The sequence below is a fragment of the Artemia sp. Qi Xiang Cuo genome, chromosome 10, assembly GCF_049724085.1.
Source record: "Artemia sp. Qi Xiang Cuo chromosome 10, ASM4972408v1, whole genome shotgun sequence".
Classification (NCBI taxonomy): domain Eukaryota; kingdom Metazoa; phylum Arthropoda; class Branchiopoda; order Anostraca; family Artemiidae; genus Artemia; species Artemia sp. Qi Xiang Cuo.
Genome location: NC_142803.1, coordinates 30,573,709 through 30,590,227, shown reverse-complemented (window position 1 = coordinate 30,590,227; position 16,519 = coordinate 30,573,709). Strand labels below are relative to the sequence as shown.

The following is a 16,519-nucleotide window of genomic DNA, read 5'->3' as shown; positions in this document are numbered from 1 at the left end:
GGCGCAAAATCCCTGTGCCTTCCCAAGGCCTGAACATATTTTGCTCTTTACTGAGAAAAATACAAATGAATGTGCATTGTCAGTTTAGTATACATATACTGATATTTAGCAATCAAAATGTTAATATTATTTATTTATTAAAGTTATAAAAGTAAAAACATTTATATTTTTTCAGTAAAGTGCAAATTATGTTCTGGCCTTGGGAAGGCATAGGGGTTTTGAGCCCAGCTTATGCTAATTTCTGCTCGTTCTGAGTTTGACTCGGTTATTTATTGTAATTTCTGTTCGTTTTGGGTTTTATTTGTTTATCGACGCTGATTTGTGGTAGTTTCACACTTAGTAGATTATTTGATTTTATTTTTGCTCATTTTTTGTTTAATGGAGTTCTTTACTTTTATTTGAAAACCTTATTTTGTGGAAAAAGTTTTTTAATTAATCGAAAAAACAAACACTGTTCTCAGTTATCGGACATACATTTAGACGCAGTATTTCACGTCTCTACTACAAAAATACAAGCTAATGAAAAAAACAACAACTTATAAGTCAAATGCAACCGCGAAATCTCATTGATTGTATTAACTATAATAAATGTAGTAAAAATACACATTAAGCATTTTATTTTTAAACATAAAATATTTGTATATAAATATTGTAGATATGCTCTAATTACTATAGTTTACCTACAATACTAGACTACAGTGTAATGAGATGTGACCTAAGTGCGGCCCGCGTAATATCCCAACGTAAACTTTTGGCTCTTTTACAACAAAAGGTTAACGACTCATGTTTTACCTAGTTAAAACCGGAATCATGCACTAAATTTCAGTTTTGGTGGGAAAACGCACTAAGTTCTATTTGATGCCAAACTGATTCAATGGAAACCTGAGTAAAGTCCAGAGAATTTGAAAACGGACTAATCCCTAACTCTGTGTAAAAACTAACTATGCCCTAAATCAGTGTAAAAAGAAGCTGAACTATGACTTGGTGGAACATCGAACTTGATTTGGTAGTAAAACAAGCTAAGGCCTGATTCCGTGTAAATATGAGCTAAGTCTTGAATCGGAAAAACACTAGCTAAATCCAAGCTACAGATTGATCCAGTAATAAAAGGAGCTGAAGCTTGATTTGGTGCAACAACAAGCTTAGCCCTGACTCGATTCAGAAAAGAGAAAAGTCCTAGATACTGATGATTTAAGCCAAAGATGTAGTCTGGCTCGTTGCCAAAACGAGCGATGTCAGGCTCTGTGTAACAAACAGCTAAATCTTAACTTGGTGCAAAAATAAAGGTTTGGAATTTTGGTCAGATCATTAAGGAATGAGATGTGGTCTAACTCGTTGCGAAAACAAGCCAAATCCTGACTCAGTACGAAAACGAGTTAAACCCTGATTTGGTGAAAAAACAAGTTAACCTGCCTATGTGCAAAACGAAGCTAGATCCAAGCCGTGAACGGACTCACAGCAAAAACGGGTTATGTTCTGATTTGGTGCAAAAACGAACTATGTCCACATTTTGTACGAAAACGAGCTTAGTTTAAACAATTTTTCTAGCATTTTTCTCTTTTATTCCTTAAGAAGGGCACTAGAATTTCTCATTTCCTCACAAATGAACCTCTTCCTGATATTGCATGGCCACTGGTTCAATTTGATCATAACTGGAAGAAATAAAAACACTAAAAAGAAACAAGAGCCAAATAAAGCCCATCCATGTCCTTGCGACTGTCATTCTCGAAAAACATACTAAATTTCGTATTTTTGTGGGCAGTTGCTTAACACATCTGCTCCAGGGTTATTGAGTATGTTGAACTTGAAGGTGTAATTTTCATAAGTATGGCAATCCTTTTCGTTTCCCCTCTTCAAATATCACGCAAATTTCTTAAGGAATTAACTTTTGCTGGATAACTTTAAACTTTTTAAATTTTGTATATTTATAATCACAATAAAAATCCAAAAGCTTCTGTAATTTAGAATCACAAAAATCGCATTATCATTTCATATACGAGTAAAACGAGCATTGTTATAAAATTTTTCTTTATTTTTAAAGTATCAATTATTATTGGGACGTGGTGCTCTTTAGTCTACGTTCAGTTCATTACCGTGAACTACTCACTATTTCGTCCAGTTATCTAAAACTTACGTCGTAGTCGTAGCTGGTCATAGTCGCAGGTGCAAGTAATCACAGTCGCAGTCACAAGTAGTCACAAGCACGGACGCAACCAAAAGTAGTCACATTAGCCGCTGAAAGTAGCCGCAGTCACAGTCGCAATCGCAAGTAGTCGTAGTCGGAGCTGCAAATAGTCCCAGTTGAAAGTATTCACAGTCGCAAGCAGTCATAATAACAGTCACAAGTGGTCGCAGTCCCAAGAAGGAACAGTTGCAGTTACTGTAGTAGTAGTAATAGTAGTAGCTCTAAAGTTTCAAGCTAATACCCTTAGCTGTTCCTAAGATATTGCAGCTACACTATTTAGATAACCCGGATGCACATAGTGTCTTTTGATTCTGTTCAATATTCTACTCAAGATTCCTTGAAGTTTCATCTTAATAACCTTAGCCTTTTCAGACACACCTAGGATCATACATTCCCCTTTTCTATTGATATATCATGTATGTAAACAATGGGCAAAGTGGATAGTCTACAATCTTTACAGAATCAGAATCATTTTAATGAAAACAGCTGTCATAGACACATTAAAAAAAATGCACTAAAAGGCGCTGTTTTTTACATGAAAATATTTTTACATGAAAACACTTCTCTTCATTTTATTAAAAGCACTTGTAAAAAAAAGAACAAAGGAGTTACTAAGTCTGATTGTGCGGCACGAGACGGGCATAAGTTTGCTTTTGCTTCTGGTATTTCCGCGGACAGGCATTTTAGGTGGTAATATTGTACTATGTACAGGACTAGACAATAAAAACTGGCCAAAACGAATCATCAGCTGAAAACGGCGATCGTGAAGGCTTGGTATTTCAAGTGACTTCAGAGCGGAGCTGTAATCTACATATTTGTCGCAAAGAATGATCTTTACAGCTCGTTTCTGGATCCCCTCCAAATCATCACTTAAGTAATCTATGTGATGAACTTGTGGGCCCCAGACAGGACACGCATATTCAAGGATGGGTCGAATAAAAGTGAGGTACGCTGTTTTCACCTGATAAACTGGAAAACCTAGGCGGCGCATCGCCACCAGTGTCCACATAGCATAATGTCCCTTCTTAACCAGCTCTTGTACATGAATAGAGAACGAACAGTCCACACTAAAGGTGACACCCAAGATAGTCGCACACGAAGCAGAATGGAACAAAGTCGCGGGGTAGGTAAAATCGCGTTTAAGTGGGTTGAACCTCAAAACCTTTGATTTATTCTCATTAATTTGAAGACTGTTCGCAGTACACTGTGATTTAAACTGATCGAAAAAATTTGGATCGAACTGGGCTACAGCTTGTGAATACTTTACGTGGTATTTAAGAAGCGCAGACAAATCATCGACGAATTTAAAACGATCATCAAAGTCAGAAAGTACATAGTTGATAACAGCCAGGAAAAGAAGAGCTGCTAATTTGGTACCTTGTGGGGCGCCACATGTAATTTCCACCCATTCCGATTCAATATCACCGGGAAAAAGGGCGTACACTTTTTGATACCTGTGACGTAAGAAATCAACTACTAATTGGAGGATGTGTTTACGGGCACCCATTGACTTGAGATTCTGGGGGGCAAGAGGGTGCTTAATAAAATCAAATGCCTTTCGGTAGTCTACCAGAAGTAAATCTACAAACGAGCTTCCAAACTCCAACCATTCAACTACTAGGTGATAAAGCCGTACTAAATAAACAGATGTGCTGCATCTCTTGAAGCAACCATACTGGAAGGGGTCAAGTGACGGTGAAATGTCCGTGAGAAGTTCACGATATATGAAAGATTCTGCAACTTTAGCAAAGTTCGGTGTGATCGAAATAGGTCTTAACTGATCAAATGTGTTAGGTCCTTTAACTTTGGGTATTACGCGAACATAGGCTCGCTTCCAAGCATCGGGAAAGGTTTGTTCACTGAAGCCCTGATTGATGATCGATGCCAATGGTCTGGCTAAAAACAAGGCATATTCACGAATAAGTTTGACCGGTAACTCACGAGGGTAGGAAGATCAATTCGGTTTTAGTTTTTGAAGTTCTTTAAAAACAGCAAATTCGGTAAACTGTTTTATTTCGTCAGTTTCACAATCGACTTAGAGATCAACCAATTAGGCGTCTGTAATTGAGGGGTAGGTGGTACAAATGCCAGCAAAGAACTCGTTCACCTCTGAAGCGCTCATTTGAGATCCGTCAGGCTTGGGTATTTAGCTCACTGTTAACTGACTTGCCAGTCATATGTTTCACTGTGGAATGCTACTTCCGACTGCTACTTTGGACAAGGGTTACTACCTTTTCCCGAACATAATTTCTTCGCTTGAAACGATTGACGGCCACGATTCGATTTCTAAGTTTCGCCGCCGCGGCTATTTGTCCGGAACTGTGCAGCTTGCACCTCATCTTGATCATTTGTTTGAGGTCGCTTGTGATCCATGGCTTATCGGACTCACTTACCACTACAACTTTAGTGGGAAAAAACTTGTGAAACATCTCTAACAGAAGAGAGTTAAACTGCTGAACTTTGCTATTCAGGTTTACTATAGAACACAGGTCGTCGAAGCTGTAAGTCCCGATCCACCGACCGAAATCGCAGATTGATTGAGAGTTAAGCGGACGAATAGTCACTTTGGTTCTCTTTGACGTTGAACAAAATGGCTCTCAAAATTTTAATTAGATGTGTTTTGGGAAATGGTGGGCGTAGGAGGGGGGTTAGTTGCCCTCCAATCACTTCGACTATTAAAAAGGGCACTAGCCCTTTCAATTTTTAATCGAATGAGCCCTTTCAGAAATGTCTACGACAACTCCTTCGATACGAAGTGCGCCGGTCTAAACAAAAAAAAAGAAGAAAAAACAATAAATAATAATATATTGTGCCCATATAGCAAAATTAGACGTAATGGACCAAACAGTAGCCAAGGATGTTAATGAGTCACCTTCAACATCGCTCTATTAGCTACGAAATCTACTATCTCAATACCTAAAGTTGAGTGAGAAAGGGTTTCAGAAATCTCAGATTGTGCGCAAATAATCTCACAATTGAAACAGGAAATATCTAAAGGTATCGTTTCTAGTTAAGAAACATGAAGGGTGGTATGGATAATCGTAAGTTTTGTCGTAATGCAAGGTAATAGTAACTGTTTCACCGCATTCTTCAGCTTCTATAGAGAGAATTTTTCTTCGATTGAATTGCATTAAAACAAAAATGTTCTCTAAGAAGAAACTGTCAAAACAGGTTACTTGTCGAACAAAACCGCTTTCGTGAGCTGTGGGAAAGAGGGGTTTTAATCCGAGAATTTATAAGCGCTTCTTCTACAAATGCACGCGGTTACCCGTATAATTTGCAATTTGGCTCATTAAGAAAGAATGACTCAAATTCTAGGCAAATTTTAATTCCAATTATCAAAATGTACATTTTTAAGTAGAGTTTTCCTATGGAAATTTTCTTTTCCTACATTACACGAAATTACCTTTCATCTTCTTCCTCTGGAATTTTCGATTAATTTTTTTAGGTGCACAAAAGAAATGTGTTTTGGCTAATAAGAAACGAATTCCTTGTCGTCTATTGTTTTTAGTTGTCTTTGGAAACACTGGCAAATTTATTAATCAGAACAAAATTGATACACCCTAACTTTGGTTTCGCAATTACAGGTAGACCTATTGCTTAATCTTTAATGTATAGTAGCCTAATTGCCACTTACCTTTATAATTTCTTTGAAAGATATTCATTCAATGGCGTCTTTCTCTGAAAAGGAGTGTAAAAGGAGGTGATCTAGTTGTCAAGTTTCGTCACATGGTTTGAAGAATTATAGTAAAATAGGCGTGGCTGTACTCTGTTTTTTTTTTTTTTTTTTTTTTTTTAATCGCAGATAAGCCATTATTCACGATGATTAGTCTTTTGTTCTAACAAAATGCTTAAAATTGCACAGCATGGGAGCAAAACTTTTAATAAAGGAAGTAGAAATCGGAACTTTCCATAGAAGACATGAAAAATTTAAGAGAAAAAGAACAAAAAGTAAGGGAACAGCTATCCCTTTTGTAGACGTCGATAAAGAACAAAAAACACATTAAAAGTTTTAAAAATATATATTTGAGTCGTTTAACATATTGGGATTACACAATGGAGCCTTGGAATACTGTTAAGCGGCGTTCACAAGTGTGTCCAGCTAGAATCCCATGTCTAGACACGTGTCTAGCCAGAATTCAATGTCTAAGCAACGACCGTTCACAAGTAAAATTCGGCACTTAGCTAGACACGGCGCTTAGCTAGACATTGAGTTCTAGACTCTAGAACTCAATGTCTAGGATTTTCGATTACAGCCATTCAGAATGTGTCAACTTCCACTATTTTCATCATTTATGTTCAAATTTTTAAACTGAAATTTAATTTTTATTTTCTCATTAATTGTTTTTTCTTTTCATTTTAGGCAAATATGCAACACCAGACATAATAGTGAAGCACACTAAGGCAATTGTTTGGCTTATCTCATCCATTATCTTGTGATAGTAAAATAGAGATTACAATTTTGAAAGTTTTGCCCGCATAAGCTCTGTTGATTGGCTAGAAATGACAATTTGAAACTAAATTTGTAGTTTTTGCTAAGCACCGAATTTTACTTGTGAACGGTCGTTGCCTAGACATTGAATTCTGGCTGGACACGTGTCTAGACATGGGATTCTAGCTAGACACACTTATGAACGCCACTTTAAGTTCTCAATGACAGCCCTGGTGGCAACACACAGTTTGATAAAAACTAATCGCACTGAGACCTGAACATAGAAAAGCTTCCCCATTTATATTGATTTCTTTGCAATGAGTTGAAAAAAATAAGTTTTAACGTTAATAAGCTTTTAAAATTATGACCCCTTACCCCCCACGCCTTGGAAAAATTTCATAGGTGTGGACATTGGGTCCCTATACATTATAGCCAATTTGACTTAATTTTCGTATGAAAATGCTACTTGAAAATTTACAGATTTTAAATGACCATACATATTAAACAATGGCTTTTTATTGGCAGGCTTCAGGACTCGATTTCGTGTTTTCCAAGAACAAATGTGAACAAATATTTGGTAAAAATTGAATCAATGTTGATTTTAAATCCTTTGGTGTCAAAAAAGACGAAACCAACCCCCATAGATACCCACCCATTTGATTCAAAGATTAAAAATGATTAGATATGGAAGTGACCATGTCTCAGAAAAGAAAACAAAATATCTAATTAAAATTCAATGGGGATTATCAGAACAGTTTTGCCAAAACTGTTGAACAGAGACATTTCGCTCAATATAATACAATCAATATTCTATAATAAACCTTCAACAAGAAAAAAATTAAGTTTCCAAAAAATGACTAACTGTGTGTTTGAGCATGCCAAACCTCAATACCTAACTTTGGAAATGATATCTGACTACAATGCCACTAAACACAAGGCAACATCACAGAACTTTTAAAAGACTATTCGCAAATGGTTATTTTCGATTAAAAGACTATTAAAAAGACTATTTTCGATTAAAATATATCTGTAGCCCCTGTTATTTACTTATGTTTTCACTTAAAAGATAAGATAAATTGCAAAATTTATAGATGAATATTTTCAAACGGTTATTTTTTATTGAAATATACATATAGCACCATTATTCACTGATCTTTTCAATTTACTTGTTAAATTTCCTCTGCTAACATGCCAAATTTGCTATCATACCCCATTAGTACTCGGACTAATGGGGTATTTTTTAGTACCATTAGTACCATCTAACACTTCGATTGACTTTTTTTGTATAGACTTTTCTATGATTTATCTTACTTATGCATCTATAATCTGTTATTAGAACCTATTCTAATATTTGTTCCTCAGTTTATGCCACCAAAGCTTTGCTGCCAACCAATGTGGTCGGTTCTGCAATTTTTGATTGTATACATCGAAGTCAATCAATCGAATCCGTTCTAAATGTTGGTGTACAGAAACTGCAGGCAATAAGGCCACTTTTGCTTCTTCAGGAACGCTATGTGCCAAACTTTTCGCCTAGAGTAAAGAAACATATTATCATTATTTTCATCATCCTTATCATCGTAATTATTTCTTTTTAGAAGCAGGTTGACTTTTTAAAAAACAAAACATTTAAATGAATAGCAAATATTATTCTTCTCTAAACCTATGGGAGTAGCTTAGTCCTTTAAAAACCATTTACCGTACTCTTAATAGTTCTCTAGTGGATTTTAAAATGTGTGTCTACTTCGAAAAGATAGGGAAGACCAATCAGAAGACAAAAACTTTAGTTCATAAACACTAATAGAGATGCATATAAAAATGTATTTTTGATGCGTTTTCAAATTTTTTTTTGTAAACCCCAAACCGAAAAATATCCTGGATACACCCTTGCTGCTATAATTGCTGCCGGCTGCTGATTAGTTTGTGTGTCGCACACCTGCCAGATACTACAAAGAATAAAAAATTGTCACTGACAGAAAACAAAATTCAGGATGAAAGAAAACCGTAAAAGCTGTTCGTTCCTTGACCAGAAGAAATCTTTTCAGAAAACACAAGACCCATTAATTTTAAATAGCTATGTTTAAGGTTGTCTGTCTAACAATAACGATTCCAATGTTACACTCTTCCTTTAGTTCTGACACCGTTTTAGGGGATTTGAATTTTTTAACCCCACAAAAATTTTGAATCCTTTTAAATGTCACATCCTGTTTAAAATTTTAAAAAGTTTTTTTTTCCATCTGATTAGGGAATACTGTGACCTTGCACCATGGTAATGGTTATTTCTGAATTGGTAGAAAAATTTTCAAACTAGACAGTAAGGGGACTGGAAAAAGAAAACAGAAAAAAAAGCCCAATAAAAAAATGAAGAGTAACCTTCTAATGTGGAAAATAAGAGCTTTACATCCAGATAACAAGCCTAAAGGCAAGTACACGGAAGTTCCGGCATTACGTTTTTACTTCTTTTTTTATAATACGTTTCCATTTTTAGCTCTTTTCAGACTAGAAATTTGAACAATACATAACAAGATATTACAAAGAATATAGATTGTTGGCGCTATAACAGCAAAAAATATATACTCGTATATAATTTTCGGTAAAAGCTTAGCTTTACTTTTTAGCGTATTTTTGTTATCCCAAAATATTTACATTTTTCTCTTTGGTGGAACTTGTAATCATTTTTCATCCTTGATACTTCACACTAACAATTCATATTTGATACGAATAATTATCGCTTTGAATAATTCATCACGAGACCACGCCCATCTATCCTTAAAAAAAAATCATACCATAGGCTGTGAACAGATATTTGCCCTTCAAAGAGTTGATATTTGATGACCTAAACAGAAGAAGTGAAATAAAAGCGCTTTCAAATGACACCACATTAACACCATCGGAAACATGATGTTAATGCCATGGTGTTAATGCCATTAACACAATGGGAAACAAAAATGTTTAGCAGCCTCATTTGGAAAAATGACATAGAATTCTGATTTTCGACACCAAGATGTTGTGGCTGAAGATACTAAAACGCAAAAGGCTACATACAGTATATCAAAGAGCCTATAGTTTGCATACTTTCTGCATAGCAAGGCATCGACCCTACCAGAAAAAGGATCTTTTCATTTGGATGCATTCAACTTAACAATAGAGTTACACATTCATATTTAACAATATATGCCACTAAAGCCTGCTTTCAGCATTTTAATGAAGCTGTCTATCGTGTTTAATTAAGATACATTAACTTTTATTTAGCAATTTTACGTCATTCCTAAGTAGAGTAAGGCTTCTCTAACGATTAATACGGCTGACTGACTCCTAGACTTCCCTCCTAAGTAGGGTGTTAGCCCTATTCAGGGACGTACACAGGAAGTGAGGGGGCAATTTCTTTTGTTTCACATGAAAGAAAAAGGTAATTTTCAATATGAATAGAAATTATCCTACAGAAGGAGGGGAGGGACTATCATCACTCCATTTTTTCACTCCTTATAACAAATTTGGTACTTTTTTGAAATAATAGAAATTTTACAACATTTTTTCAACCTTAATTTTTTTTACAGCCACTCTCATATATACGGTAAATTCGATTCACTTTTAGGTTTTAACGTCACTCTTTACTTTCATATAAACAAGTTTCTGTTCCAGTTTCCGTTCGTTCGAAGGGCAACGGACGAACTGTATAAATATAAGCAAAAAATATTGAGAAAAAAAATAATTATGGTAAACGCGCCTTAGGCAATCAGTAAATATTCCATCGACATGGAATTCGATTCACCCATGTTGTCAGGTCCAAACCCAAAGTGCCTATCTCATACCGTTTTTCTTCTCTTTTTTTGTTCTAAACTGAATTAAAAGAGTAAAAAAAAAGCGCTACTGTGTCAAATTTGAAGCCAAATTATTTGGTCATATTTTAGTTCAGTACTCCCTGTCTGACTTACAATTTAGACCCATTTCGACCTTGATAAAGCTAATCCCACTAAAAACTTACTAACCTAACTTTTATAGCCTGTGAAAATGTGGGAAGCATACTGTCGACTTGTGTACCATGGTAAGCCCGACGACATATTAGAAAAAAAGTAATAACAATAACCAATGACATCGGCTTACCGCACCATCTGTTAAACAGCAGTCTGCTAGCTACCCGAAAACCAACCCCACCCCCCTTACAAGAATTATTCCGGTGGCATTTCTCAGCAAGAAAAAAAAGAAATGAAGACATAAAGCCCCTAGTGAAACATCATAGTTCCCATATAACAACATATAGTCCCCATAACATATTAGAACTGAAACTTTGTCCTTTTTGATTCTACAGTGAACCATAAAAAATTTCCAAATTCCCAAAAAAGGGTAAATATCGAAGAATTGTATTTTATTGTTAAAGAAACTTATGCATTATTTATTCTTGGATTTGGATGTAGGGTAAAAGCAAAATACATTGAAACACCCCTACCAGTCCATACATATAATACAACATACAGATCATACACTGCAGAATCTAAATTTCTTTGAGTCCTTTCAACATCTAAAAAACACAACCAGCAGATCAGAATTTTTATTGCAGTAAGTTCTATTTTATAAATTTTTAGGCGTTCTTCCTTTTTTAAGCGTTTGTTTTTTTAGTTGATAAGTCAGTGAAATTTTGAAGAAAAAATCTAGGAAAATTTCATTTTTTAAAGTCAAATATTCATGCCCATCAAGGCAAATAATATGTCCTTTCACTTTATATTGTTTTTTTTATGGCTTTTTGAATTTGCCAGCAGATCCGTATAATACAACGAATATAGACAGGCCACTATATGATGAAAAAAATACAGTGAGGTTTAGCCATATTTTCTACAACTTGAGTGTAATCTTGATCCTCAGAAGTAACCTCCTGGAGAGCCTTAGTAGTTCTTGGACAGTTACTTTATTTAGGGGTTCTGGGACAGTCGTGACGCACGACAAGAGTTGCTGGAGAGTATCTCGGCTCTTCATTTTTTCTTCTCTGTTTGTTTCTTTGTTTATGCATGTTGTAATGACTTAATTATTGTGATTTAAAAAGTTGAACTTCAATCTATTAGTTTGTTATTTTTAGGAATTGATGGCTATTGATCTTGCCAATTAATCCTTTTTTTTTTTATCATATACACTTTTTTACTCCGGACAGATTTGGACCATTTTCTCCGGAAGTGCCCGGTACTCTCTCATTTAAGGGAAAAAATACTTACATGGGATTGTTTTGCTGGTTCCTGGTATTTTACAAAGTAGTAATCCAACCACAATATTTCGTGTTGGTGTTTACATAAATAAAAACTTAGAAAGAAGGAATAGTTTATACATTTAATTATTAACTATTATACTGAATTACAATTTTTTTCTCGCTAAATTACCATTAGGTATTTTTTCGCTATGTATTATGTTTCTGTGTGCTTTGTAATTTGTTCTGTTGGTGAGATTCACGATCTATCTATCTATCTACTTATTAACTCTAATAGTTCTTTAACTACTTAAATTTTTTGACGTAAAACGTATTTTTGCCAATTCTGCTGGTGAAATTCACTTTATAAATAGTACCTTATCTTATCTCCTAACTAAATATTGCAGTAGATTTTATTTTATTTTACAAAACAGACACGAAACAGTAGTAAACTGGTATTTTGCTATTACTGCTATTGCTATATTGCTATATTACTATTTTGCAAGTTACTGCTATTTTGACACCTATTATTGCTATATTGCTATTTTGCAAGTTATTACTATTTTGACGCCTTTTTTGTTATGTGGTTTAGACTTTGTTTTCACCTTTTCTCAAAGCTACTAGCTATTTTGGGCTATTTGCACAGAGGTACAACAATACAAAACAAATCAGAAGTAGTATTTTCTGCATAATACACGTATCCTGGTTGCATCCTAATTGACAACAATAGAATGAAAACCCAAAGCCCATATCAAATGAGCATATGCTACAGTTTCCATTGGGAAGGAATTCATTTTTATTTTCTAAGCTAATGGATAACACATCAGTGGAAAATAAAAGTAAATTAAATGTGAAAGACAGATATTACTGATGGATGATTCTAAACAGGGATATACAACTAGGGATATCCCCAGTTTTCATCAGCATTCATTCCGCTAACATCTAAGTACACAGGCTGTGAAATAACTTGAAAAACCAGTTCCCATTGACAAGAATTGTCATGTTAAGTGGAAATTTTGTGTGAATAATTACAGGCACTGGAATAGTCACCCGGATGCATTTGTGAGGCTCGGCCCTCACAGAAAGATAAGTAATCTTTCTAATTATTATAACTATATTTCAAGATTAATTATGACTTCTGTTAATTTTTCTGAAACTCTACAAGAAATTAATGGAAAATTAAACGGAATAGAAATAGTTTCATCGCAGGTTCAAGAACTGAGAAACGACCTATCTGCTATTTTATCACGAATTGATTCGACAGTAGACAAGTTCTCGGTGGATACGTCACAATTGAAGAAAGATTACCTAAGTTTGCAAGCTGAAATGTCGGCTACTAACGTAAAATTGCAAAGACTAGAAAATGAGTCTAAAAAGTGTAATTTGGTCCTGTATAATTTCGATCCTACAAACAAAGGTTCTTCGTTACGAGAAGATGTAATGAGAGCACTCAACTAACATGTGCCAAATTTAGGGCTGAAAATGATGGACATTAGAGACATTTTTCGGCTAAACGCTAAACAAGGCACGCGACCGGTGCTGGTTAAGTTTACAAGTGGTTACATTCGTGATACTATATTGCGTTCAAGTGCGCACCTGAAAAGGGCGGGTCTTGGGGTTAGTCCCGATTATACAAAGCGTGAATTGTCTCTTCGTAACCACCTAAAGCCTTTTCTTGAACGGGCTAGAGGAGAAAATAGAGAAGCAAGACTAAGAGGGACAAAGTTATATATTGGTCAACAGTGTTTTACGTATAGCTTTGATAAGCAGTCTGTAGTTGAGGTTACGAATTCCCCTAATATAGAGTCATCAGCAAGTAACATGACCCATTTTAAGGAAAATTTTGGGCAAAAGTTTCTCCGTGTACCTGGGTCTTTATCAGTGCCACAAAAAAGTTTAGTAAAGAGTTTTGTTTCTGAAAATAATCGGTTTAACCTGGAAGAACCTTGCAATTCAAGATCGCGTTCTGGATCTTCATCCTCAATTCAATCTTTCTTTAGTGTAGTGGAGGAGCTTAGTAGTGATAACGAAATAAATGGGGTAAACAGTGAAACTCCTGTTATTAAAAAAAGGCTCCACATCAACTTTTGTCGGGCCTGTGGGGGCTCCCAAACGTAACAGCCAACAAATTATTAGCCCAGATGACCACCTAAGACAGAAGAGCAAGTCGGTTAGAGCTGACGACCCTAATGAAATGGAGCCTAGGCGGCTATTTTACTCGTCACAACACATTGGCTCAGGTAGTAGATAGGATAAGCAGGGCCGTGGTGAAATTACGAGTGTCATTTAGCGCATTGATGTTCAGTGTTTTTCGTATCTTATATTAGAGTGTCTTCTTAAATGTTGTGATTTTTCAGTTGTATCATTAGTAGAAACGTGGCTGGAAAAAGAGGAGAGAATAGAAGGTTTTTCTTATTTTGGATCACAAAGAAAGCGATCGCAGAATAGTAGAACTTATGGAAGAGTGGCATTATTGATAACGAATAGATGGCGAAATTTATCTCGGTTGAAAAGTGTTTCATGTAATCTAGTATGGGTGCGAGTACATTTAGGCAGTAACTCGTTTATCTTTTGTTCAGTGTATTTACCGCCGGAAACTAGCACTTTTAGTGATGAGGATACCTGGGAGATATTAGAAAATGATATGGATCGTTTTTCAGAACAGTTTCCGTCCGATTATTTTATTTTTCTAGGGGATTTTAACGGATATACAGGGGAGGACGAAGGAGCCCGTGAGGAGGAGGTGGGTCTCGAACTAGGAAAAACTAAGGGAGTTGATATGATTGAGCCGTTGGTTAGGAGGAGGACGAGTAAGGACGGTCATCGGAGAAAGACTAATTGGGGGGAAAAATTATTGGATTTTTGTGGTAAGCAGAATTTGGTTATTTTGAATGGGAGGACAGGGAAGGATAAAGGAGTGGGGGATTTTACATGTTTTTCGGGTAGATCTCCAAGGGTTATAGATTATGTTAGTCTAGGGCTTCTTTCTTGTTGTGTGGATTTTGAGGTGTTGGCGCTGGCTGGGTCGGATCACGTGCCTATTAGGGTTGAATTAGGAGGGGGGATGGGCTGAGAGCCGTAAAAAGAAGTTTGGGGCTAAGGGAAAGATGGGTAATGAGCTTGATTGGAGGGAAGGTTTAAGGTTTGATAATGATAGTGAGGAGAAGTTGAAAAAGGTACGAGTTGAAGATAGAGGGCTGGATTCATTTATTCAGAAGAGTGAGGATATGAGAAGAGAAAGGGAGCTAGCAGGGTCTGTTGTTTTTTTTGTCGGGGGTTTTGTATAAGATTGGAACTAAGGTGACATGTAGGAGAAAAAATGGTAGAAGTAGTGGTTTGATGAGTTTTTTTGATAAGGATTGTGAGGAAAAGAAGAAGGAGGTTTTAGTAGCTTTTAGATTGCTTAAGGCTAGTTATACAGTTGATCTGAAAAATAATGTACAGGTTTTTAGGGACAAGCGAAGGGGATATAAAAGGCTACTTAAGTTGAAGAAGAGACGTTCTGAAGAGGAAGAGAGCCAAAAAATACTGGAGAAATTTAGCGTGAATGATACAACGGAGTTCTGGAAGTTAATTAGGAAATCAACAGAAAATAGAAAGTTGACTGATTCAGTCCCTCACGCCGATACCTGGCCAGAATACTTAGAACAAAAATATAAAGAGATATACACCGAAGAGGACGAAGAGAGAGCTGATGAGGAGACGAATAGTTTAGAAGAAACAGCCGATTTTGAGTTGGATTCAGAGGACGCTAAACTACTGGGGCCGGTTGGACAGGAGGAGATATGGCATGTCTTGAAAAGCATGAGCGGGACCTCAGCATCGGATATTGACGGAGTTCGACCTGAGCTGTTAAAATGGTCAAGAGCATGGATACTTCCAGTGTTTGCATTGATATTCTCGTCGATTGCAAGTACACCTATATGGCCACAAAATTGGCAGATATCGATTATGATCCCATTATTTAAGAAAGGAGAAAGAAACCTGCACAAGAACTATAGGGGGATAAGTTTAGGAAGTTCTATTAGTAAGCTATTTTGTAGAGTCCTTTCTAATAGGATGGATAAATGGTTGCTTTATAAAGGTATATTTAATTGAATGTCAGGCAGGGTTTAGGGAAAACTATATTACAATTGATAAAATATTTTGTTTACAGGCTTTAGCAAGTAAATATACGAGGCATAGGAAAAATAGGCTATATACGGCGTTTTTGGACATTAGGGGAGCATTTGACGAAGTTTCAAGGAGTTTGTTGAAAGTGGTGTTGGTGAAATTAGGATTGCCAATTAGGTTAGTAGAAGTTAGTATGAAAATGTATGAGGTGGTTAAAGTAGTAGTGAAGGTAGGTATTTCTTATTCTAGGCCAGTTTTAAGTAATGTAGGCCTCAAACAGGGATGCACTCTATCACCGCGTTTGTTTTCTCTTTTTATTAATGATATTGAGCAGTACTTTAGAAATAGAAATGTCCCTATGCTAAAATTAATGTCGCTGGAGCTGTTTTGTTTATTATTTGCAGATGACATAGTATTGCTTGCGAAATCGGCTACGGATTTGCAAAAGATGTTAGATAGTTTTTTTTGAGATTTTTTCAAAGAGATTTTGGATAGTTATCTGGAGAGTAAAAAATTAGTTTTAAATATTAAAAAATTAGTTATATTAGTTTTTGGAAATGATGAAAGGGAAAAGAATAAGTTTTATTTTAAAGGGAAAGAGATGAAAGAAGTTAAGGAT

At 35.7% G+C, this 16,519-nt stretch overlaps 1 protein-coding gene across 3 annotated transcripts in view; it reads right to left on the bottom strand.

The window, feature by feature from the left end:
* Nucleotides 1–6,376: 6,376 nt before the first annotated feature.
* Nucleotides 6,377–16,519, bottom strand: part of sicily (NADH dehydrogenase (ubiquinone) complex I, assembly factor 6 homolog sicily) — an 81,013-nt gene continuing 70,870 nt past the window's right edge. For all 3 annotated transcript variants that reach the window (XM_089096180.1, XM_089096182.1, XM_089096181.1), the window contains one exon: nt 6,377–8,147. In XM_089096180.1, coding sequence (XP_088952306.1) covers nt 7,962–8,147 — 186 coding nt within the window. In that variant the 3' untranslated portion in view covers nt 6,377–7,961. The remainder of the gene's footprint in view (nt 8,148–16,519) is intronic.